General features: G+C 34.7%; 2 protein-coding genes across 2 annotated transcripts; both read left to right on the top strand.

Annotated features, from left to right (window-relative positions):
- The first annotated feature begins 423 nt into the window (after positions 1-423).
- LOC123525220 (uncharacterized) lies at positions 424-12,764 on the top strand. The gene is made up of 3 exons (XM_045304089.2): positions 424-997; positions 2,320-2,515; positions 12,249-12,764. The coding sequence occupies exons 1-3, from the start codon at positions 476-478 to the stop codon at positions 12,380-12,382; spliced, it is 852 nt and encodes a 283-aa protein (XP_045160024.2). The 5' UTR covers positions 424-475; the 3' UTR covers positions 12,383-12,764.
- Positions 12,495-24,323, top strand: LOC123525864 (carbohydrate sulfotransferase 15-like). Its single transcript, XM_053539638.1, has 4 exons — positions 12,495-12,501; positions 12,757-12,913; positions 21,410-21,581; positions 22,564-24,323. Exons 1-4 carry the CDS (start codon positions 12,495-12,497, stop codon positions 22,720-22,722), a joined length of 495 nt encoding a protein of 164 aa, XP_053395613.1. The 3' UTR covers positions 22,723-24,323.
- Positions 24,324-25,620: the final 1,297 nt, after the last annotated feature.

Genomic DNA, 25,620 nt, shown 5'->3' with positions numbered 1-25,620 from the left:
GATTGAGTCTGTACATCATTGTTATTTGAAAATGCAGCCTCTCTTAGGATTTTTAGCATTACTATAAAAATGTATTTCTCCGTGATCATAAAAAGACTTTATTCTGATGAACTAGTGATTTATGTTTCACATTTTACAAAAAATTAAACACCGTTTTTCTCATGTATCATTTTTTGAATATATTTAATATAAAACCATTTGACACTGATATATAATGCCATCAAAATCTAAAATAATGTCATTTTTGATAAATAAATGGCAAGAAAATTGCAAGTTAATCAAACCAATGAGCATAACTCATTTAGACAAAATAAGAAATCAACATATGTAATCAAGATAAGCAGGATTTCTAATAGTTGTGCATAATATATGCTTAGGTAGAAATAAAACTTGGCAAACTTGGGATTAATGAAACCTGTGATACAGCGACAGCTGTTGGAATTAATTTCAGTAATATTTCCCGACATTAAGAAAAATGATATCAAATTGGAAACGTCCGGTATTTGCTATTTTAATAGTAGTGATTTGTGTTCAGATATTTCAGATACTATATAGGGACGATGTTTTAGAAATGACACAAGATGATGAACGAGATCAAAGAGAACAAGTTATTGACGAGACTCCAGTCGTCGCAGGGAGAAGTAAGCTTGGTACTGTTGTGAATGAAGTTTGGGATCATATTTTTACGAATGACAAAAAGATAAATGAAAGTCAAAGTAAAACTACAGAATCATCTTCAGAAAGCACATCTACCATCACGATATCAACAACAGCATCACCACCAACAGCAACAACTGCCGCACATAACAATGGTAAACCTAAAGAGATAAAACATCAACAAAAACTGTCAACTTCCTTACCGTTTGGGAAGGAGTTTGTTACAGATGAAATTCAAGCAAAAATTGCGGAAGCTATACGACTTTGGAGAGCCGAACCGAAAAGAAAGGAGAAATTCGCAAATTATTCTAAATATGACGGCCGAAACTTAATGAATGATGTAGGTAATCAATTGTTTACGTTGTGCTATTTTTACAACATTAAGTTGATACAAAAATCTTGACCTGATTCTCTTATTGTTTTGAACGGTTTGATCCGTTGTTCAACCATTTATCTTTAGCCATACATATCCCGAATGCTTCATCAATGAAATACTGAAATACTTCCTTAATTTCTTGCATATCCAAGATCATTAGAGTCAGTGTCATTTTCGTAAAAATACCTGTGTCATTCAACAATAAGTAAATAAATCTTAGCCCATTATGGAGTTCCGCTTAAGACGGAGACGACACGAAACATTGAAGGCGAAATAACGAAAATTCAAAAATTCAAGGGCGAACACAAGAGCTTTTGTATCTTTCTTTTTTCGTGTAGGCAGAATTAAAACTTCGTGTTGTCGCCCTTTTTTTGTTTTCGACCTTTTGTGTTTTCGTGTCTTCGACCCACCGACATAAAAGTTCGTGTGTTCGCCCTTGAAGTTTCGTTATGTTGCTTTCAATGGTTTGTGTCATCGTGTGTTCGCCTCGAAAATCGAAAGGCGAACACACGTCAAATCAGCAGTGTTCGACCTTTCGTGTTTTGTGTCTTCGGCATTTTCGCCTCGCCGACACGAAATGGCAGAAATCAGCCACCATAGACATAATAATCTTGAGCCTATAAATTATTTTTTTAAAAAGAATAATGAATGAGCAGAATGAATATTAGAACTAAAGGAGAAAGATTGTCCAGCATAAAAGCCAATATCAGTAACATACCGTAAATGTCTGAAATGAGCCCTCTTGTCTGTAGAAAGAAAGTAACGTTATGCTTTTGACTACAGAGATTTCAGGTAGGTAAGAAACACGTCACTGAGTAATATTATACTGCTTATTTTCATTGATACTAAATACATGTTCGCGCCATGGTTCTATTTATATGCTGATAAAAATGTTTGTTTTGATTGCTAGAGTTTAACGCCGTTTTTCAATAGTATTTTAGTAATATAACGGCAAACAATTAACCCAGCCAGTTTTCCTGGAGTCTGTACCAATACAAACATGTTCTCTGCAAGTAACTGCCAACTTCCACACATGAATCAGAGGTGGAGGGCAAATGACTTCAAACGCAATGTATTTTAACAAATCGTCACTGAGAACATACGCATCGCCCTGGGATCGAATTCACGACCCCGCGTTCCGTAAGTCTGGACTCTTCCTATTGACCTAATTGTGTGGGCTTGCTGATATATAAAAAAAACACAATAATTGTTTTATATAGTGATTAAAGAGATCGATTACACACAAGATTTTAAAAGTTGAAAACGTTTTCATTTACACTTTACAGCCTGTGTTCAAGTTTGATCCAAATTTTAAGAACCCATGTTGGTTCGAGAATGACCAGTTTCAATGCCTGCCCTATGTTTACGTTATTGGCGTTAAGAAGAGTGGAACTGGCGATCTTTTCTACAGACTGTCTCTCCATCCAGATTTTATTAGACCCGGTTTCAAGGAAGCACAGTGGTTTGCTCGTAAAAGATTTTGTAAGTAAATCACAATCAAAATTAAGTTCATTTCACTATTTGTTATATCAACACTGCATAAATAATGCTTATTCGTATCGAAATCCATTGTCAGATACCCATGATTAACTACTTGTATTTACTACATCTTATCGTTACCGTACTGTACAATTTTTTTCATGTGCATAGTTTAATCATACAGAACTCTCTATTTATTTTGACCATATTCCTTTGACTGCACAATATACTTAAAATTAAGCAGTCATCTGCTGGTTGTCAAAGGAATAATATAAAAAACTGTTCTGGTACCGGGCCCTACTAAACTTATTTATAGTGGATAGGAAACCAAGACAACATTCATTACATAACTGCGCTTTCTGCATAAGGTTTTGTTAGGAACAGTCCATACATGTTCTAAACATTCAAGATTACACTCCATTTGACTGTGAATGTGCAAATATTGTATTTTTTACATCAAAATATTGATAGAAAGTGACTCACAAACATTGAACATATTAACGAAGAAACAATGCGCTGCAATTGCACAACAGGGCACAGAATTGCCTAAAGAATAGCTACGCGCACTCGTGTTCTTGTAGTTTGTGTCTGATGTTAGAACTTTTGAACTTGCATTTTGACTCTGAAGATTAGTCAAGTCTTAAAGCAAATTAATGACTACTAACATGCCAAAAAGGCATTGAATATATATCCATGTATAGCGAAAACAGCAAATAAACTGTGTCATGCAGGGCCACGTAATCGTACACTGAATGTATTCATTGAATTATCAAGTGACCCATCTTACAACGAGAAAATATTAACTAAATACCCAAACGGCGACGAACGAAGAACAACGGAATAATGGAATATGAAAAAATAATCGGTCATGGGCTTTGGACGACGATTAATTTCCATAAATCAGTTATTCTCATTATGATTAATTACTAATTAACGAAACATTTAACGCTTATTGAAACAGCACAACCATGCCGGAACATATACACAATTTAAATTGTAACGCTTTATAAATTATAAAACAAAAAGGTGACTTCGAATATGAATTTAAGCACAAAACATGTTAAGTAATATTACAATACAGAAAACAATGTTACTTTTCAGCGCTTTTTGTAAACTTAGAGGGTAAAAGTATAAATAAATATCAGTACGCTAACCCCCAATGTTTCCGCAAGGGGGCCGCTGTGGCCGACTGACTTCTATCCAGTATCCAGTTAGCTTGTGGAAGGTCGGTAGTCCTCCGGTGTCTGAAATGATGTTCAAATAGGCTGTTTTTACTTCCTCCAAAATCAGTAGCTTGGAAGTCGAATGATGCATACGCGCGCGCGAGTGTTTGTATGTGTTTTTCTACAACAAGTCAATGTTCTATACAAACTTCAACATATATTGACATAGCATTTTGAAAACTCGGAAAATATACAAGTTATTACGAAGCGTTTTAAAAGATTCAAAACAGGTTTATGTGTTTTATACCATTGTGTCCTTGGGTTTATTTTCCGTTTAGTTTGAACAAGTCTGGAACATTTATCTGTTTTAGTTATTTCTCGTATCCAATATATGAAATGTATATTCATTATATGATGTAAACAATATGGTGCAAGCATAGCAGATAATCCATGCATATAATATGATATTTATAAATTTGCGCAAAAATATAATCCGTGAAATAATCCACTGTCACATTCGGTCGTTATTAGTCCCCTACTGGATGAAAACCAGTTTCGGGGACTATAGGAATGCGCTTTTCCGTCCGTCCGTCCTTCCGTCCATCCGTCCGTCCGTCCGTCCGTCCTTCCGTCCGTCCGCAATTTCGTGTCCGGTCCATAACTCTGTCAGCCATGAAGGGATTTTAATATTACTTGGCACAAATGTTCCCCATGATGAGACGACGTGTCATGCGCAAAACCCGGACCCCTAGCTTAAAGGTCAAGGTCACAATTTGAGGTCAAAGGTCAACAGGGCTTTTGTCCTGTCCGGTCCATAACTCTGCCATCCATGAAAGGATTTTAATATTACTGGGCACAAATGTACCTCATAATAAGACGATGTGTCATGCACAACTTTCAGACCCCTAGCTCAAAGGTCAAGGTCACAATTGGCAGTCAAATGTTAACATGGCATGAACATGGTCTGTTTCGTGTCCGGTCCATAACTCTGTCATCCATAAAGGGATTTTAATATTACTTTGCACAAATGTTTCCCATGATGTGAAGACCTGTCATTTGCAAAACCCGGACCCTAACTTAAAGGTCAAGGTCTCAATTTGAGGTCAAAGGTCAACAAGGCTTTTTTCCTGTCCGGTCCATACCTCTGCCATCCATGAAGGGATTTTAATATTACTGGGCACAAATTTACCTCATAATAAGACTATGTGTCATGCACAACTTTCAGACCCCTAGCTTAAAGGTCAAGGTCACACTTGGCAGTCAAATATTAACATTGCATGAACATGGTCTGTTTCGTGTCCGGTCCATAATTCTGCTATCCATGAAGGTATTTTAATATTACTTGGCACAAATGTTTCCCATGATGTGATGACATGTCATGCGCAAAACCCGGACCCTAACTCAAAGGTCAAGGTCACAATTGGAGGTCAAATGTCAATAGGGGATTTTTTTCCTGTCCGGTCCAGAACTCTGACATCCATCAAGGGATTTTAATATTACTTTGCATAAATGTTACCCATGATAAAATGACGTGTCAGGCGCAACACCCAAAACCCTAGCTTAAAGGTCAAGGTCACGCTTGGAGATCAAAGGTTAATGAGACATTTTTCCTGTCCGGTGTATAACTTTGTCATGCAAAACAGGATTTGAATATTACTTGGCACAAATGTTCACCACTATGAGACGGAGTGTCATGCGCAAGAACCTGGTCCCTAGATCGAAGGTCAAGGTCACACATAGATGCCAAAGGTCAGATACAAGAATGACTTTGTCTGGAACACTTCTTCTTCATGCATGGAGGGATTTTGATGTAACTTGGCACAAATGTTCACCACCATGAGGCACTCTTGTTTTTTAGAATTATGTCCCTTTGTTTATACTATAAATAGCTTATGTTGTAACTTACTTATTATAGGACGTAGCGAAGAATCGAGACCAGTTTTCTGTGGTACAACATGCATGTTAAATCCAATTTTTAGGTGTATTTTGACCTATCTCTACCTGGTAAAGAGTTTTATGTGGACTATATGGATTTTTTTACTATAAATAACGTTACCTTTTTGATAATCAGCCAAAAAATGCTATATGAAAACAACTATATGGTTATATATATACAAATTTTAATCCAAGTCTTTTGTTTATAACATACTGTATATATAGTACTATATTGTTTATACATCATTTGACAGATATCAGTTCATTATATTATACTGCAGTAGAGAAAATTAGGTGCCTTCCAGTAGGGGACTTTGTATTGCATGGCAATACTTCATTCACTCGTTTGTTATGGAGTGTGTTTATTGGTAGTTACGTGTATAGGAATGATATAGCTATCAGCTATATTGAATATTCCGACAATCTAAACACTTCATTGTTTTATTATTTTGAAAATACCTAAACGTAGAAATGCACCCATTTAGAATATATCTATATAGAGAATTTGCAACATACATTTAAATCCGAAAGATCTGCCGATGCTGTATGGACAACACAGAAGCAATTCATTTATTATATACCTAATTATTAGTTTCAAAAGTCTTTGCTACCATCTTGATATATAAGATTAAGATTATCTTTTACGATTTGAGTCAAAAACAAACAGTAGCTGATCACACAGAGCGGCACTTTAACATGTTGCAACATGTCATCGCTGAGAGGTTACTTCCTCCCAGACTCATATATTATGCTGATATGCGACATATTGCTATGTTGGCCTTCAAATAAGAGAGAATGTCATATTTTAAAACTGCTGTTGGTTGCGTCTGAAGGTCTGTGTATGTTGGACTTACAAAAGAGCTCTTCCACATTAACATATTTCCACTTAAAGTACATTTAAACAGTAAAGTAAAAGATGTGTTACAGATAGTTTCATTAATTGTATGCCAGTTTTAAAAAGTTTTCAGTTTGATCTTGGATAAATACTGTATTTTATTTCTTTTGTTGTCTTATACTGATTTTTTTTTGCCAGCAAGGGGAAGGTTATCAGTGAGATTTGTGTCATATAATTCAATTTTTTCACAGTTAGAGAAACCGACACTGGCAGTTTTTGAAAGTATGCTAAAACATTTCTTTGTACATACCTAACCCAATCAAGACAGGTAACTAAAAACAATAACATACATATTTCTGATAGGAACCGTGCTTTATAGGCAGATCATTTCCAAAAATCAAATGTAAGCCTCCGCTGGTCTAGTCGCAAGTAGTCCAAAAATAGTGCCAATCTTTCTCCCCGTTTAACTCTGTTAACGATGTGTATTCTAAATTTGTACTGATTCTTCCTACTGTCATACGATTCATGAAATAAGGGTAAAAATCGTAAAAACAAATTTCATGAAAGAAAGGGAAAAGACTATATAAAATCAGAAGAAAGTGAAAAACATATATTACAACACAAAAACCATAAAATCCTAAAAATACCTATCACTTATAGTAAGTGGGGTAACATATCTTTTATGACCCGCCTTGAACAACACTGACCGGATATTGTTTACCCCTAGGCAATATTGTAATACACAATAAAAGTCAAAGGGTAATTTTAAGATATTTGTTACAATTAAATCAAATAATAGATATCGCAATTTTCTTAAAACGAATGATTAAAGAATGTACCAAAAACATGCATTAATTTAAGAATACAGAATAATATATACAAAGAAGGTTCGGAAAGAAGTAGAATTATCAGTTCATCAAGGCTATCTTTCAAATTAAAGTTTGGTCATATTATGAATAATAGAAAATGATTTTATTTTCTTTTTTAAAAATTATTTAAAAAAATCCCATATGAAGAAAAAAAGACGACCGCACCGGAGATCGGACCCGGACCGCCGCGTAAATAAAAAAAAACTCCTGATCGTTCGGCAAAAAATAATGGAAGTGTCTAGGAGTACGGATCCGTACCTCTACAATCTGATTCTAGAGGTACGGATCCGTACCTCTAGACAAGCCTGTTAGGGGTTTTCTAGGGGTACAGACCTCCTTTTTCTACATATTTAGGGTTATTTACATCTTAAATTTTGTTGGAAATGAAATAACAAATACGACTTAAACAGTGTTCACTTAAAATTGGATCTAAATGATTTACAGATACCAGCGTCCATCCGATTGTTTACCTCTTCTTTCAAACCCTAAATAACCGAGGAACTCCAAATGAATACACTATTCCATGCCAATTAATTAATTTATTGTAAAATAAACTGTTGATAACAGATTAATGAGTGAATCTAACCCTTAAATGAAATATATTTGAAATTCAGCAGATAAAAATAAATTAGGAATTATAATATGCATATATTCATTTTGTTATTTAACAAGATATACAGTAATGATAATCGGCACGGAACTGATTGTTTAATAAGAACCGACTTTAGGTAAAAGAAACTGTTTGTGAAAACGTCCCTGGTATCTCGTAATGCCTATCAAAACGTACGGAAAACATAAATACCCTAAGGGTTAATTATTATTTTTTAAAAAAGGTGGGTTTTTTTTCACAACATGATTTAACAGTCTTTTTGTTTAATCTTTAATGTTCGAATCCTCGTGATTTATTTGGTGGTCCACGGTTATTTACGTTTCGGAAGAAAATGTAATCAATCGGGTGAACACTGGCATCTGTAAACAATTTAGATCAACGTTTAAGGTGAATACAGTTAGAGTCTTATTTGTTATTTCATTTTCAACAAAGTTTGAAATGTAAATAACCCTTAATATCTAGAAAAACGGAGGTCCGTACCCCTAGAAAACCCCTAATAGGCTTGTCTAGAGGTACGGATCCGTACCTCTAGAATCAGATTCTATAATATAAATAATATAGGTATCTGGAAATTAATACATTAATCATCGTTATACTTCTTAAGAATGCTTTGAAACTCAATTACTGACAGACTATATTTTACGGAAAAACATGAGAATCAGTTGCTTTAAGTATATTTTGCGAAGGAAATTAAAAGCATTTGTATATTTATGCAAGCTCCGTAGCATAAGCTCCATATAACCAAGGTATATATCTTACACTCACTTTATGAGCTCTGTTTGATGATGTAGTAAATCAAATCAAAACCCAACACGTATCTTTGATTGAAATCTGTCATTTAATATCTAAATGACGAATTTGAAAACACAATTAACAATAAATGGTTCTGTTACAGCATCATACATAATATGTGATAGGTGACTAATTTTATCAAGAAAAGACAAATATTAACAGTTGATATGCATCATCAAAGGTGGGGATCTAACCTTTATGCCAATAAGCAATGAATGATAGTCTTACATCTAGGAAAAAACTGAAATACATATCCATTAATTAACAATGATCAGTATAATATTATGTTGAATGTCAGTCTTATAGTCAAAAAGTAATGGCACAATAACTAGCATAATAATAATAGCACGCTGAATGTCAGCCTTATAATTAAAAGTAATGATATCAATATATTTATATTTACATGTGAAGTATCAATACAGCATTTATAAATGTATGTTGAATGTCATGCTAACAATTAAGAAGTATGAGAAATATCTATTATAACAATGACTACCATTATGTTGAACATCATTTTTACAATGAAACTGTAATGACATATCTATCAAGACAACAAAAATGACTGGCACATGTCGAACTATCTACAACTATAGGTATACTGAGCATACCAGGGATGGGAGGGAGGGTTTGAAGTTCTTGATAATTTGCGCGTAAGCTTTTCGTGCTCCGCAATTGAATAATATTAAAACCCGTACCGTCCCGTACCTGCATAAATATATTTATTTTTCAATAAATCTGTATTTATGCAAGCTCCGTAGCATAAGCTCCATATAACCAAGGTATATATCTTACACTCACTTTATGAGCTCTGTTTGATGATGTAGTAAATCAAATCAAAACCCAACACGTATCTTTGATTGAAATCTGTCATTTAATATCTAAATGACGAATTTGAAAACACAATTAACAATAAATGGTTCTGTTACAGCATCATACATAATATGTGATAGGTGACTAATTTTATCAAGAAAAGACAAATATTAACAGTTGATATGCATCATCAAAGGTGGGGATCTAACCTTTATGCCACATATTGCAAAAACATAATAAATGGATTTCATTTATTAAGTTGTTAGCAATAACCCCATCCTTTAGGATATACAAGATCTGCCATGTTCATAAGCCTGCAGGAAGTCTTGTTTATCTAACTGAAATGGACCCCATATGGGTTTGGTTCTATCATATATGACGGCTAATATACTTACTACATGTATGTCTATACTTACTGTTATATGATAATATAGATACAAATGTGCCACCAATTAGAATACAGTATCTTCCAGTACATGTGTGAATTAATTTACATATCTGCAATGCACTTCAAAATCATTTCTCTCACATTGTGGAAATTTTTCAAATCCCAGGTTGTTGAAATGAACACCATCTATCTGTAAAATGTTAGCATTTAAAAATAGAATGTTTCATTCCTTTCAAATTCCAGTACGTTAAGTATTCCAAGTTCTTGCTTAAACACCCTGTTTGCTTTTCTCAGTAATAATAAAATCATTGTATATGTACGCTGGGATGTGGCGGGTGTGTTGCCTTAGAATAAATTGGCAAATAAACATGCTTCACTAATCAATCTTGAAAGAACAGGACATGGTTCGAGTTTGTTAAACAACCGCCATTAATTCCACAGAACTTCACGTCAATTGCCGAATCAACATTAAGTAAATCATATCTTTGCAGTTTATCAATATACACCACAAATTGAGCTCTATGAGAATCTCAAATGAACAGCAAAGACATCTCTAGCACCAAGTAAACTATATTACTGGGTCGAAAATGACCGAGTACGAATAAAGAAAATTAAAACCATACAAATACGATTGTCCAGTGTTGTACACTGCGGCGATGTCTGCAGCATAACATTACATTGTGTTGGACATCAAATTGTAGTAAAACATCAGAACTGTACGTGCTAGAACCTCTTCTATTGACAATTATGAAGTTCTTGATAATTTGCGCGTAAGCTTTTCGTGCTCCGCAATTGAATAATATTAAAACCCGTACCGTCCCGTACCTGCATAAATATATTTATTTTTCAATAAATCTGTATTTAATGCGAATTTAACACTAAATCCTCCATAGCGTTATTTTAAACGACAGCGGATCTAGGTTTCGGCGTTTCTGAGTTCAGCAATTAATTTGTTTTAAATTGTCTAATTATAATCTTTTCTTTTTTTTTTCTTTTTTTTTTTTTTTTTTTTTTTTTTTTTTGTCAATGTGAAGCTGCCTACAATTTATAGGCTTTGAGCTATAACAATTTGTACCGACAAAGTCAGACTAGCAGACGACAATATTTTCCGTAACAGCTTCCGAGTACTTACGGATACCGGCGAAAAATGCCGGAATGTTTTAAGAAATGTTCACTGTACACACTAAAATGCAAAAAGGACCAAACAAACCATTATAAAATTTAAAACAAATTACACATAACGAAAATTGAATAATTTTTCTACATTTTTAGGGGTATCGAATTTTTGATTTTTTGCGGAAAATATCTCATTTTATCTGTTATATTTGAAAAAGTCAGTTTTTTTATCGTTTCCTACAGAGTCTATATGAACTGAGGTGGGTCTATTTAAAGTCAAAAAGGACCAACCAAGTATTAAAATATTTTTTTAAAAAAAATATTTATAATATCCGGAATAAATTAAACTTTAATTTGTGGGGTATCGAATTTTTGATTTCCAAATAGAACTTTTTCTATTTAAGTTTACGTATTTTTTTCCTTCTTTGTGTATATAGGCAAATTTATCGATTTTCCAATAGATCGATGTTAGTAAAAGTTGGTAATGGGAAAGTTTCCTCGTGCCCTTTCTCGATAGCATCGTGTTTCTTTTATTTTATCGCGTTTCAGTAGTATCACTTAGCATTCTATTGAAATTGGCATGTTGGTAAAAATGGCGGCGTAAGAATTTAATGTCTCGAAAAGAGAAATTGAAAGAAGCAAAAAAGGAGTAAATTCAGTGGGTTGTATTTAACGAACTGTAGTTTTCTTATATAAAAGTTAACACCTCCTTTTCGTTTTGTTTTTTCTAAAGTAGCGATATTTGTCTTTATGGCAATATAATTCTCTGAAAATCTGATATGCTAGAAAATGTCGAAAAATGGTTATAAAGTAAGTGGATGTTATATGAAATAAAGAACAGCCGGATTAAGTGGAGTTCAGCCATTATAGGACTTGATATTCCTCAAAAAATTGTGGACAAGTACATATATGAAAATGGAAATTAAAAAAATAAATATCTATCGAAAAACAAATTGAATGCCATTGGTCTAGTTTTAACATCGGAAAATATATAAGAAGTTTTGATAATATTATATCGTTAGAGCAGGAAGTTGCGTAAGGTTCATGGTTTGTAAGAAAATCCAGAAAATCTGCATTAGTTCTTCAGTCTATAAGTTTTGCTGTGTACATGTTATACACTCTGCAAAAGGCGTGTTTATGATATTTAATAAGCAGATTCACACTGACGCTGACTGTCAGAACACATGGATACTTAGCTTTTTTTACGTTTTCTTCCAGGGTCAGGCGGTATTTATGACGATATTCATGAATATGTTTCCATGTTTCGCAAAGCTGCTAAGAAAATATTGGATTATTCAAACACTTCGTCCGGTGGTCGCTTCTATAATTACGAACATGTAACGGGCAAGTAGAACAAATACGGTATTGGCATATCTAATTTAGTCTTGTATACGGGTATATTAAACTTTTAACTGTAACGATAGATCGTCTTTAGTCAAGCGCCTTGAAAACGTCTTAAACCTCATGAAGTGTTTTGATATGAGGTGCATGACTCTGAAACAACAGATTCGCTTGATATATTGACGTTTAGAACTATATCCACCATCAAAGTATCTCCTCTGAATGAAGTAGATTTTAAGTTTATACAATAAAACAGTCCCTTCTTTCCATCTAGTTCTATAGTAAATAACTTTAATTCCATTAATTGGATTGAAAAGTTAAATTTTGAAAACGTATTAAGGTTTATGCTCTACCTTTATCCTGTTTACTACTTTCATTTTTCCAGGTGAAGGAAGTCCGTCTAATCTACACCTCAACACACACTGGAAACACCTCCCTGGAAATGAAAATCTGGATGAACCAAAATACGTGATTTTAGACTACATTCACCATTTTATACCTCAAGCAAAGATCTTAATAACATTCCGAGATCCGGTTGACAGGTATGTTTGTGTCATATAACACTAACACAGGTACACTAGAGGTGTACTGGTCAGGAACCCGGGCAATCCTTGCGTGTATCAGTGCTATATAACTGGGCACGTTAAAGAACCAGGCTGTCTATTCGCAACGAGCTAGGCTAATTTAGCCGGACAAGCCTGTATCTGATTTCTGATTTCTGATCTCTCTGTCGTGGGGGCTTTGTCTCACTTTGTCCCTCTGGTCAGATCGCTCTGTGTCTGTACTAGTAGAGGATGAATTATGCGCCCTGTGTGGCTGCATTTGAACTATGTAAAGCGCCTTTGAACGTGAAATTGATCATGAAAAGGGCGCTATATAAATCTGGTATAATAATAATAATAATGTTTGGTAATTTCCCTGAAAATGTGTAGCAAAGTCATTTTGCAGACTTGTCAACTTAATCAGTAAGTGTACATTGCTAGGCAACAAGTTTCGTGCCGTTTAGTTCTTGTTTACCACATTTCCACTCGAGTCGCACAGGTATTTTCATAGTGGTCCATTTACAAATACTACATAAAATTCTTTGACATTTTATTTAATATCGCATCGTTTTGTTTTGTCGTGAAGATCTGTATGTATTTATTTTATTTACTGTGTTAGGTCTAACGTCGCACCGACACAATTATAGGTCATATGGCGACATTCCAGCTTTGATGGTGGAGGAAGACCCCAGGTGCCAGTCCATGCATTTTTCCATCACGAGCGAGCACCTGGGTAGAACCACCAGCCTTCCGTAAGCCAACTGGATGGCTTCCTCACATGAAGAATTCAACGCCCCGAGTGAGGCTTGAACCCACATCGACAAGGGGCAAGTGATTTGAAGTCAGCGACCTTTAACATTCGTCCACGGAGGCCCCCGTGAAGAAATGTAGGAACTATTTTTGTGATGTTCTTTAGGATTACTGAAAATACTCGTCATTAATGGATTCAAATATTTCGTGTAATATCTTATTTATTACAATATAATTCATAAAATACGTACACATTTTAAATGCGCTTGATTTTGATAAATTTTTCCAAACAGGTTTTGACCACTCGCAATAGATCTTAGTCCATCATTCCGCAACAAATCAGAATACATGTATTTTTTTTTTTCTGCATGCCGGACAGGACTTTCCCCTGCCTTTCCGGTGCTAGAAAAACTCATCTTACACCCAGGAGTGTAAGATGACTCACGTGCCGAAATTTGTGAATGAATGCGTAAATTCGTACGTTACTATAACAAAATAGCGCCGAAAAGAAAAACCTTCGTTTTTCTTTATATCTTCTACAATTTGAAGAATACGACAGGCAAGAAAAATAATCTATCACTAGTTGAAAGTACGGATGGAAATATCTGGCTCTCGGGTAACTGTTTTGCGGTAACTCGGCTGAGCCTCGTTACCGCCTAAACAGTTACCTGCGAGCCGGATATTCCCATCCGCACCTTCAACCAGCGTACGATTCTTATAATGTTTGTCTTTTTTATTGTCTTACACCCAGCATAGTAATCACTATATGGTTACCAGAACGGTAACCATGTGTTTGGATCTGTCAGATATGGTCACTCAAAACAAAAATCATGTAAGTTCTTGTAGATGTTTTCTACGTCTTTTTCAAATTTTGTTACCAAACTCTGTTGAGTAACCCTGGTTATGTCCAAAAAAGTAAACGCCGCACTAAATGGTATCTAGAGAAAATATATCTTCTAAACTCATAGAAAATATTCAATTTTGTGTCAGATATTCTAAAATTTCCTTTTTATGGTTAATCAAAACTATTTCGACTTAATAGATGATAATCTCTATTGAAATATGCAAAAGCTATGATACGTACAAAGCAACTAAATATAACAAGAGGGTCAAGATGACCCGGAATCGCTCACCTGAGTAATATGAGCCACATGCTTAAAATGGCAAACTGATTCTAAAATATTAGAAAGTAGGTCAGTAGGTCATATTCATGGTCACTGAAAGTCAGTTTTAAGATTGGTGTGCAAAACTGTACATGTCATCCAAATTTCAAGGCTGTATCTTAAAAAACAAGAAAGTAGGTCAGTAGGTCAAGGTCATTCAGGTGACCTCTAATCAGTTGGGGTCATCAGTTATTTTAATTAAACAGTCTAGGATATATGATCTGATAATTTTTGAAGTATTTATTCCTATATGCGACCCCCATGGCGGGGCCTCTTTTCACCCCAAGGGAATTATTTGAACAATCTTGTTAGACATCCACTAGGCAATGCTGCATACCAAATATCAAAGGCCTAGGCCTTGAACCTTGGACATTCAGACAAGAAGATGTTTTCCCTATATTTATATATAAGTCTATGTTAAATTGGGACCCCCATGGCAGGGCCTCTTTTCACCCCAGGGACATAATTTGAACATTTCGGTAGAGGACCACAAGGCAATGCAACATACCAAATATCAAAAGCATAGGTATGCAGTTTCAGGCAAGAAGATTTTAAAAGTTTTTTTCCTATGTAAGTCTATGTAAAACTTGAGACCCCCCAGGGCAGGGCCTCTTTTCATGCCAGGGTTATAATTTGAACTATTTTGGTAGAGGACCTCAAGGCAATGCTACATACCAAATATCAAAGGTCTAGGTCTTGTGGTTTTAGACAAGAAGATTTTTAAAGTTATTTTCCTATATAAGTCTATGTAAAACTTAGGACCCCCCGGGGCGGGGACTCTTTTCACCCCAGCGGCATAATTTGAACAATTTTCATAGAGGACCATTAGATAATGTGTCACATGCCAAATATCAAGGCTCTACGCCTTGTGGTTTTGGACAAGAAGATTTTTAAAGTTTTCCTTTCTTTTGCCATGGCAACCAGAGTTCTGCATGGAATTCAATTCTTTGAACAATTTTGAAAGGGGACTATCAAAGGATCATTCCTGTGAAGTTTGATATAATTCTGTCCAGTGGTTTTCAAAAAAAAGATTAGAAAATGTTTATGGACGGACGACTGACGACACACGACGGACGACGGACATTGAGCGGTCACAAAAGCTCACCATGAGCCTTTGGCTCAGGTGAGCTAAAAATAGGACACAAAACGTAAAGTGTAGAAGAGACACGATGTAACGGTTCGATTATAAGTTTTCTTCTTCAATACTAATAATAACTAATGTATTTATATTTCGCTTTAAAATAATCTTTAAGTGGAACATGTTCAAAAATAATATGTATTTCGATAACCAAAGCACAGTAATTAAATTATCAAACTTATAAGATACACTCTAACTTGATTTGTTTGGTATATTCTTAAAGGTGACCATGTTTTGCACTGTTTTGAGATTTTTAAACAACTTTTACCGTGCCGTTTTTTTTATAAATTTTGTATAACTTATGGTATCTCCTCAAGCTCAAGTAGAGACAAATTGACTGCCACTATCCAAAACGTTTGCAGAGAACTCATTTAACCATTAATTTTAATAAAAGAAACATCAAACTATTGGTAAACAATTATAAAACACAAAATAAAAATGTCAATATCATAAAATTAATATTTTTCTAAGGGTGCCTCAAGTAAACGGATTTAATGACACAGAATTCTAACTTCAACATTGAAAAATAAAGTCGAATCCTGTGTTTCTGTTTTGAATTTTGCTTACTTCATTCAAAAATAACCTTGGGGCAGACGTAAAACCTACCTATTTCTTCCACTATATGTAATCTAAAGAGTGAAAACAAAATAGAGAACTTTTACCGCATGTAATATTTTTAAAGATGTGTAACTCTACCCCTTCTGTTTAAGTAGTAAATTCACTTTGAACAGCAAGAAAATTTTTTTTTCCATTTTTGAACACTAAATCAATTATAAGTCTTGAAAGAAGTAAAAACTTACTAGAAAAAAAAGTAAAATAAGGAAAAAAATAGACCCAGTAGGGCTTGAACCTACGCCCCCTGAGAATTGCAGTAAAAGTAGGTTTATGGTAGGAATTGAATACTCTTCAAAAAGGATGTACTCTATTACGCTTCTAATACTTTAAACAAAAGATTAATCAAACCAATGATACTACTACTAAATTGGAATACAGTTTTTTTTCAAGATAGTTTGGTAATGGATATTATTATTATTATTATTATTATTATTATTATACCACACTTATATAGCACTCTTTTCATACAAAATATGTGCGTTCTAAAGTGCTTTACAGAAACATAAAGAACACGTTCATACAAATACATACATGTAAATATATTGGTAAAAGATTAAAAGGAATAGTAATTAAAACAAGATCATCCATAAATTATGTTCAACGTTAAATTACATTACGAGAACAATCCCTTTCTTAACACGAAACAAACCTGTCATGGTTTGTTTGTTTTTGGTTTAACGCCATTTTCAACAGTATTTCAGATTTTGTTATTTTATATAACATGTATGAAAGAGATACGTTTGCAAAGATTTTTTAAATGCGGACAGTGAGCTTAAAGCTCTGATGCTTGCTGGGAGGGCATTCCAAAGCTTTGGAGCTGCATGCTTAAAACTTCTGTCACTATACTTTACAGTTCGACTCCCCGGTACAACCAAAGACACCGGGCCATTTGCCGACCTTAAGTCTCTACGAGGCTTGTACATGTCCAGCATATCGACAATGTACTTGGGAGATACATTGTGCATGGCTTTGTATGTAAGTGTCAAGATTGTGAATTCAGTTCGGTGCTGAACCGGAAGCCAATCCAACTCCTTCAATACCGGCGTGATGTGAGTCTTTGTTATGATGCGGGCCGCTGTGTTTTGTACACATTGAAGTTTTTGCAGTGTGTCCTTGGAAATTCAGTACAGCAGCGATTTACAGTAGTCTACTTTCGATGTAACCAGAGAGTTCACAAGAGACTTGGTAGCATCAGCTGTGATCTACTGTCTAATGTGGCCTATTTGCCGAAGTTGTGCATAACTAGCTGTACAAAGAGAGTTAACATGCTGTGTCATGACCATGTTTGAATCCTTTCTAGCACCGAGATTCTTCACACAAATTGATGGTTTAATCTGAGAGGGTCCTACTTTCACGCAGATATCTTCGGGTATTTTTGTGTGATTTGTGTGAAACAAAATGACCTCAGTTTTGTCAGTATTGAGCTTCAGCATGTTCTGATGCATCCAAGAGACTATGTCGTTGAGTCAGATCTCAATTCGGGATAGGGCTTCATGTTGGTAGGAAATATATTTTGGCTTGAACGACAAGTATAGTTGTGAGTCATCGGCATAAAAGTGATGATTTAGTCCATAGCTTCTGCAGATTTAACTAACGGGTTTTGTGTACATGATGTAGTTTTTCGGTCCTAGGACATATCCTTGTGGTACACTGTATTTCATGTGGACTGAGTAGACAGTTCGCCATTTACTGAGACTTGTTTGGTAGCGGTCATTCAGATAAGAAGTAATCCACTGTAGTGGTTTGCCAATGATCCCGAAGTCCTTTTCCAAGCGTTTTAGCAACGTTTCATGGTCGATAGTATCAAACGCAGCTGATAAGTCGAGCATTAAAATCAAAAAAGCCCTGGTTCAGATGGCATTACCTGTGAGTTCTGTAAGACTTTCTGGGAAAACATTAAAGACTATTATATAAAATCTATAAACTTTTCCTATAGTACGAAAAACGTAACTATTCTTCAGAAACAGGGGATAATATCTCTTCTCCCCAAAACTGGAAAAGATCCAATGATATTATCAAATTGGCGTCCCATCAGTTTGCTAAATGTAGACTATAAAATAGCAACAAAAGCCATATCAAACCGCCTAAAAAGTTATTTACTCTGTAATAAGTCAGTCACAATCAGGTTTTTTGAAGAACAGATATATTGGAGAAAATGTTCGATTATTATTTGAAACGATAGAATATTTAAATACACATAATGAACCTGGTATTTTAATGTTTGCAGATTTCGAAAAGGCATTTGATAGTTTAAACCACGATTTTGTTTTTCGTTGTCTTAAACACTTAAATTTTGGGGACTCATTTATTGACTGGATAAGGCTTTTTTACAAAGATATATGCAGTGTAGTAATTAATAATGGCCACATCTCTGAAAATTTCCCAATACAACGTGGTTTGCGGCAAGGATGCCCCTTCTCTGCTCTTCATAATATGTATTGAATTTTTATCAAATTATATTGAAAAAGATGAACATATAAAAGGAATAAAGGTAAATGAAAAGCAATTAAAACAAACATTATTCGCTGATGATGCAACTTTTTTAATAATGGAGAACCAGGATCTTTCGAAAAACTAGTTCATGTAATTTCGGATTTTGAAAATGCGTCGTTATTGAAACTAAACAATAAACAAGAGCACCGCCTTGCGGGTGCTGACGCTCATCTGATTTTTTTTGTGTAATAGAAATATTGTCCTACCCATGATTTTCTAAGTCTAAAAAGGGCCATCATTCTTGCAAAAAGCAGGATAGAGTTATGTTTCTTGATGTACAGTGTCCACTTATGATGGTGAAAAACTGTTGCAAGTTTTAAAGCAATAGCTTTGATAGTTTATGAGAAAAGTTGACTTAAACATAATACTCAACCAAGAAAATGATTTTCTAAGTCCAAAAGGGGCAATAATTATTGCAAAAAGCAGGATGGAGTTATGTTGCTTGCTGTACAGGGTCAGCTTATGATGGTGAACAAGTGTTGCAAGTTTCAAAGCAATAGCTTTGATAGTTTAAGAGAAAAAGTTGACCTAAACATAAAACTTAACCAAGAAATTTGATATTTTCTAAGTCCAAAAGGGGCCATAAATCTTGCAAAAAGCAGGACGGAGTTATGTTTCTTGCTATACAGGGTCAACTTATGATGGTGAACAAGTGTTGCAAGTTTTAAAGCAATAGCTTTGATAGTTTAGGATAAAAGCTGACCTAAACATAAAACTTAACCAAGAAAACAGATTTTCTAACTCCAAAAGGGGCAATAAATCTTGCAAAAAGCAAGATGGAGTTATGTTTCTTGATGTACAGGGTCTGCTTATGATGGTGAACAAATATTCCAAGTTTCAAAGCAATAGCTTTCATAGTTTAGGAGAAAAGTTGACCTAAACATAAAACTTAACGAAGAAATCTGATATTTTCTAAGTACAAAAGGGGCCATAAATCTTGCAAAAAGCAAGATGGAGTTATGTTTCTTGCTATACAGGGTCAGCTTATGATGGTGAACAAGTATTCCAAGTTTCAAAGCAATAGCTTTGATAGTTTAGGAGAAAAGCTGACCTAAACATAAAACTTAACCAGGCAACGCCGACGCCGACGCCGACGCCGACGCCGACGCCGACAACCGCTCAAGTTATGACAATAACTCATCATTTTTTTTCAAAAAATCAGATGAGCTAAAAAACAACAATTCTGAGGGCAGGGTCTTAAGCTAATACAAACATTAGACTGTGTCAGGGGAGAAATTTTTCCTGGACATCAGAGTCAGCTAGTACACTTGGTGTGACATTTACAAATAATGCAGAAATGAACCTTAATATTAACTTAGAGCCAAAGCTGAACAGCTTCAAAAACTGTCTTAAACAATGGGAACATAGGAAACTAACACTCCTTGGGAAAGTTACAGTAATTAAATCATTTGCATTGCCAAAACTTATTTATCCTTTTACAGTTCTCCAAAAATAGAATCAATTAAAGAAATTATAAAAGCCATGTATAATTTTATATGGGATAGAAAACCAGAAAAAATAAAAAGGGAAATATTGCAATTGGACTATGATAAAGGAGGGATCAAAATGGTTGACTTTAACAGCTTTCTTAACCATATATCTTGCTGGGTGAAAAGATTTAATGAAAATCAAACAAGCAAACTATGGGAAGTTTTCTATGGAAAATATATGGAAAAAGTAGGAGGAAAACTAGTTTTTGAAAGCAATATAAATGAAAGTGACATACATCAAATTGGTAAAACACATGATTTTCTATCTGATATCATTATTGCATGACATAGAGTAAAGAGAACAAAATGGTCAAAAGGAATTAGCAAACAAGTTTTATTGGACAATTCAAAGATAAAAATTGGAAACAAAACTATATTTTTCAAAAACCGGTATGATAAAGGTATCAAATATGTGAAAGATGAAATGCTGACCTGTTTAAAACCATGTTTGTAGAGTAAGTATCGCTTTGCAGAAAACTGTGAATTTTTGTTGCATTGGCTACTCTTACTAAGAAGTATCGTTTTCCGCGATACCATTGTGGTCTCTGGCAGAGTGGTCAAGGTCGCTGAAATAAAATAACACCCCCGCCCCCCTCCCCACTCACTTATATGAGTTCGAGTATTCGATTGTGCGTGTAATTCTTACTGTGAGGTTGTCAGCCAGGTCGGTGGATCTGTTCAGGTATACGCCCGTGTGATTAAAAAAAATGCTCCTTGGTTCTTCCTATACCATGAAAAACATGACATATAATTGTGTCGGTGCGTCGTTAAAATTGATTACATTTCGTCGTAGTTAGTGTTTGTTTTATCTGTTGCTTATATAATATCAAAATATTGTTTAAAACAGACTATATTCTGACTACTACCACGAATATGGTAAGAATACGAAGAGAAACAAGCCAAACCCTCGCCAGTTCCACAGGGTGGTATCAGCAGGTGTGAAACTTTACCAGGACTGTTTCAAACGCCGCTCCGTCCGTAGCTGTGTTTACGAACCTTTTCTTTATAATCAAACGAAGGTAAGAGCATTCAAATGAGAAAATATATATTATGCATATTCATATTGCATTTCTTTTTCTAAAACTGATACCAAAATAAAGAGTGGATAGTTGGCTATCATTGTAAGCCGACAAAAATATCTATGATGATATCTAAAGATGAACAGCAACATTTAAGTGTCATAAAACAGTGAAGTACAGTTTGGGTGAAAAAGTACCATCGTATACCTAGGTACAAACACTTGTAGGCAGGAAAATGTATGTACATTTCTGATTTGTACCCAAATGGTTTGCCGAAATATTTCCACAGTACACGGACGCAGTGTTACTGTTTGGCAACAGTGTATTCCGTGTAAGTCGATGCAATATGGCATGAAAGTTGTTAGGATTTTCATTATCCCTCACGAACAGACCAAATCCTCATTATGTCGATCTTAACATTGTGCAGACCTTGCTAACTTGAAGATTTACAATTTAAAAACGAGGAAATTGTATAAATATGATAATCGTGTAGTATACTAACTGTTTCACCTGTATTCAGCAATTAACCTTATTTTCCTGCAGTAAATGTCGTGTTTCGTGTTTTGTGTGGCCGGTGCAAAACTCATATATGACAAATGCTAGATAATCATATTACATGTATTACTTTCAAAAATACCGAGAATTTTGTTCGATTTACAATTTTTTAAAGCTGAACGACAGGTATCTGATATGCCGGATACTTCTTTCTGAAACATTTTATCTGTTCCTTTGTGAAATTTGTGCTTTTAGAAACCTGATGTTTTCGATGAAAACAAATTGCATGTGATTTTTCATGAGGCAGTAACCTCAGTAATATTATCAACATTAGGAGAAACATTGTCAACCTCGGCTCCTTCTTGGATGAATGCATTATTCTCATGCTGACCGTATTTACAACCGCATTGAATGCATGAGATAATAAAAAGAACTTTTATTATGACAATACGTTTTAAAAATAATCATCTAAATGTTTGTGTTGCAGGTTCAAATGCAGTTAGGAATATATTATATATTTTGGAAGGACCTCACGAGAATCTTTCCTAGGGAGCAAATACTTGTTATTCAAAATAAAAATCTTCACGATAAAGAAACGACCATGAGAAGGGTGTATCAATTTCTAAAATTACGTAAGATCTTTTGATATTTAATATTAAGGATTACATATTTATTTCTTGTATTTTAGACATATTTGCTGGTTTTATTATGCTCACACATTATTTTCGCATACCGTGTCTTAAATAACCAAATAAAGCGTAAATTGCTTCTGGCGATGTTTATTTCCTGATAATTTCTTTGCTTGGTTTGTATCTGTTTGGAGACATTTACACCGAGTTAGTACATTTAACATTTTTATTTGTATCATTTTTAAATATCTTAATTGCTTTATAATTTGGCAATGTTTTTTATTCAGGATATCTTGCTCAAGATGAGTTCTCTGATGGGTCAATAGGCCTACCAAAGACAGAAAAGGAATTTTAAAAGGGCCCGATTTCTTTATTTGATAGATAAGTTTATTTGGTCTACATCGGTTTATATGTAATATATTCACATATTATAAAAATAACAAACAGCAACAGGTTTAATTATATATGCATATTGTCAAAAGATCACACTGAAGTCGCATAATATCCTTACTAAAGCCTCCGAGATGCACGTCTCAACTAGCTACCTGCAGTCCCTGAGCGGTGCACCACTCTCTTGTTTTGTCCTATTTGTCTGTTTGTTTTGCTGTCTGCAAGTGTGCATACGTGTGTGCGTACGTACGGGCATGTAGTTAAGTGTATTTGTTGGTCTTTTGCAGGTCTATAGGTTACAGTCCAGGGAGATTGCATTTTCACTGCTGAATATCAATCCTTGTTTTATCCACTTGCCCGAACACCCCCGGCTATTTGTCTACCCAATACTTCTTTTTGAATCTTGATTCTTGAATATGATGTAAATGTCCTTGTTATTATATTTTTGAAGTTTGAAACAACCAGTCTGCTATATCTCTATGCATTGTGGGCTTTTTTTGTAATGCATGGTTCTGGCCGTGTTTGCTGTGCTCTGTACTTCCAGGAAATCTATCCTTAGAGAAATAACAACAATAGGAATTAAATAATGTTCGACGTATGGATAAGTCAAAAAAGGTATATTACTGAAAAGAACATTTGAACCAATCTGTCTTTGCATCATTATAACATAGACTCGTAAAGGCATATGAGTATCCTCGGCCTTTGAGGGCACGGGTAATGATATTTAAAGTATCCTTCACGTACGCCCTGGTTGATCTTCTTTAAGCTTGGTCTGAAACAACTTTGTTTTATGCCCGCTCATGGTAAAAAATACTTTATCACAAAAAGAATATAAATGCAAAAAAATTTCTTAAAGTGCGGCATACCAGAACTAAGATGACTTACACAAACGTTGGTGGAGATGTGTTGGGAGACTCGTCTTTCTTACTTTTATTTTCCATTTGTTTACTTTTTTATTTATTTTGTTTGTTTTTTTTTTTACACGTATATCAGTAACTGACTAAATGTAATTACAATGGTTGATAAGAAATGTCGAATTATTATGTGTTCGCACGTTAATGGTGGCTCTAAGCTTAACAAGATGTCAGGCGTTAAAATAAAGTACGTGTATTTTCAAAGATCACATGTTAAAAAAGAGCCAATGTTAAATTCCTTGTTAATATATGTTAAGGTTTTCGATATATTTAAAAAGAAAATGTTCTCTACAATAAACTGTCGTCACCATGTTTATTTCAGGAAATCTTACTTCCAAAGAAATGGAAAAAGTAGCGAATACGAAAGAGACATCCCATAGACGGGAATCATTCAAAAAGGAAGGACCGATGCTTAATGAAACACGTAAAATACTGCGAGACTTTTACCGCCCTTTCAATAGACTAATGGCCGAAATAACTGGTGACAGTGATTTCTTGTATGCAGGTGCTGATGACAACAGCTGAATCTAGATTTTAAACATTCAAACGCAATGTCACTGGAACCATAAAAATGTGCACTTTAAAACTTCTTGCCAGTAAACCTTGCAATACTTTTTTGAAAATATCATAAGAAATTATTACTTATTTATCGAGAAATCGACATAACAGGAAGCATGTTAAGATGATCGCCGTACGTCACTGGCGTTATTTACATTTGAGCCGCGCCGTGAGAAAACCAGCATAGTGCGTTTGCGACCAGCCTGAATCCAGACTAGCCTGCGCATCCACGCAGTCTGGTCAGGATCCATGCTGTTCGCTAACGTTTCTCTAAATGCAATAGGCTTTGAAAGGTCTGGATCCATGCTGGTCGCAAACGCACTATGTTGATTTTCTCATGGTGCGGCTCATTTAGATATTTATGTAGATAAGCTATGACAAGCTTTAGCTCTTCGCAGCGAATTTTAGCCTGGGGGGATGCCACTATAGTTTGCACAAAATCATAACTTCATATGATTACGTGTGTTATTTTAATGTCAATTGGTGATTTTATTTTTTATTTATGAAAAAACGAAAGTTTTCAATTCGGCGAAATATCGTCATGGTGTATTTCACTTAACAGTATCTCTGTTTCCAAAAAAATCAATTTTTATTTATTATCTAATGATATGATAGTGTTATAGATTTGGGTGGATGGTGATATGACCGTTTTTATTGTCTAATTATGGTGTTATAGATTTGGGTGGATGGTGATATGATCGTTGCTTTTGTCTTAAATTGATTTGGAACCAACCATAGGGTTTCTCGGTCACCAGTCGGTAATGAAGTCAAGACTTAATGGGAGTGATTAACTTATTTAATTGACTGTAGAACCAGTTGTTGTCAAAGCAGTATCATCAGCAAACATCTTTGAAGGTGCACTATTTAAGTGCGATCTTTATTATGGTAAGTCTTTTCCCGACCTGAAAATGAGACTTGCTGATGCACGTGTGTCAGCTAGATGGGACTGGAAGCACTCAGTTGCTGATTGTGTGAATATTGTATTCTTTCAATTTACCGGTGGGAAGTTGAGGAGTTATCTGATGATCAAATGCCACCAATGTGTCAAAAATG

Source organism: Mercenaria mercenaria, chromosome 3 (genome assembly GCF_021730395.1).
Source record: "Mercenaria mercenaria strain notata chromosome 3, MADL_Memer_1, whole genome shotgun sequence".
NCBI lineage: Eukaryota > Metazoa > Mollusca > Bivalvia > Venerida > Veneridae > Mercenaria > Mercenaria mercenaria.
The sequence above is the reverse complement of the archived record's forward strand: the minus strand, read 5'-3'. Positions and strand labels throughout refer to the sequence as shown.

Coding starts and splice junctions, on each gene's coding strand:
- LOC123525220 (XM_045304089.2), top strand. CDS start 476: ATGATATCAAATTGGAAACGTCCGGTATTTGCTATTTTAATAGTAGTG. Junction 998..2,319: donor GCCGAAACTTAATGAATGAT/GTAGGTAATCAA, acceptor TACACTTTACAG/CCTGTGTTCAAGTTTGATCC. Junction 2,516..12,248: donor GTTTGCTCGTAAAAGATTTT/GTAAGTAAATCA, acceptor GTTTTCTTCCAG/GGTCAGGCGGTATTTATGAC.
- LOC123525864 (XM_053539638.1), top strand. Junction 12,914..21,409: donor TTCCGAGATCCGGTTGACAG/GTATGTTTGTGT, acceptor TGTTTAAAACAG/ACTATATTCTGACTACTACC. Junction 21,582..22,563: donor TTCTTTATAATCAAACGAAG/GTAAGAGCATTC, acceptor TTTGTGTTGCAG/GTTCAAATGCAGTTAGGAAT.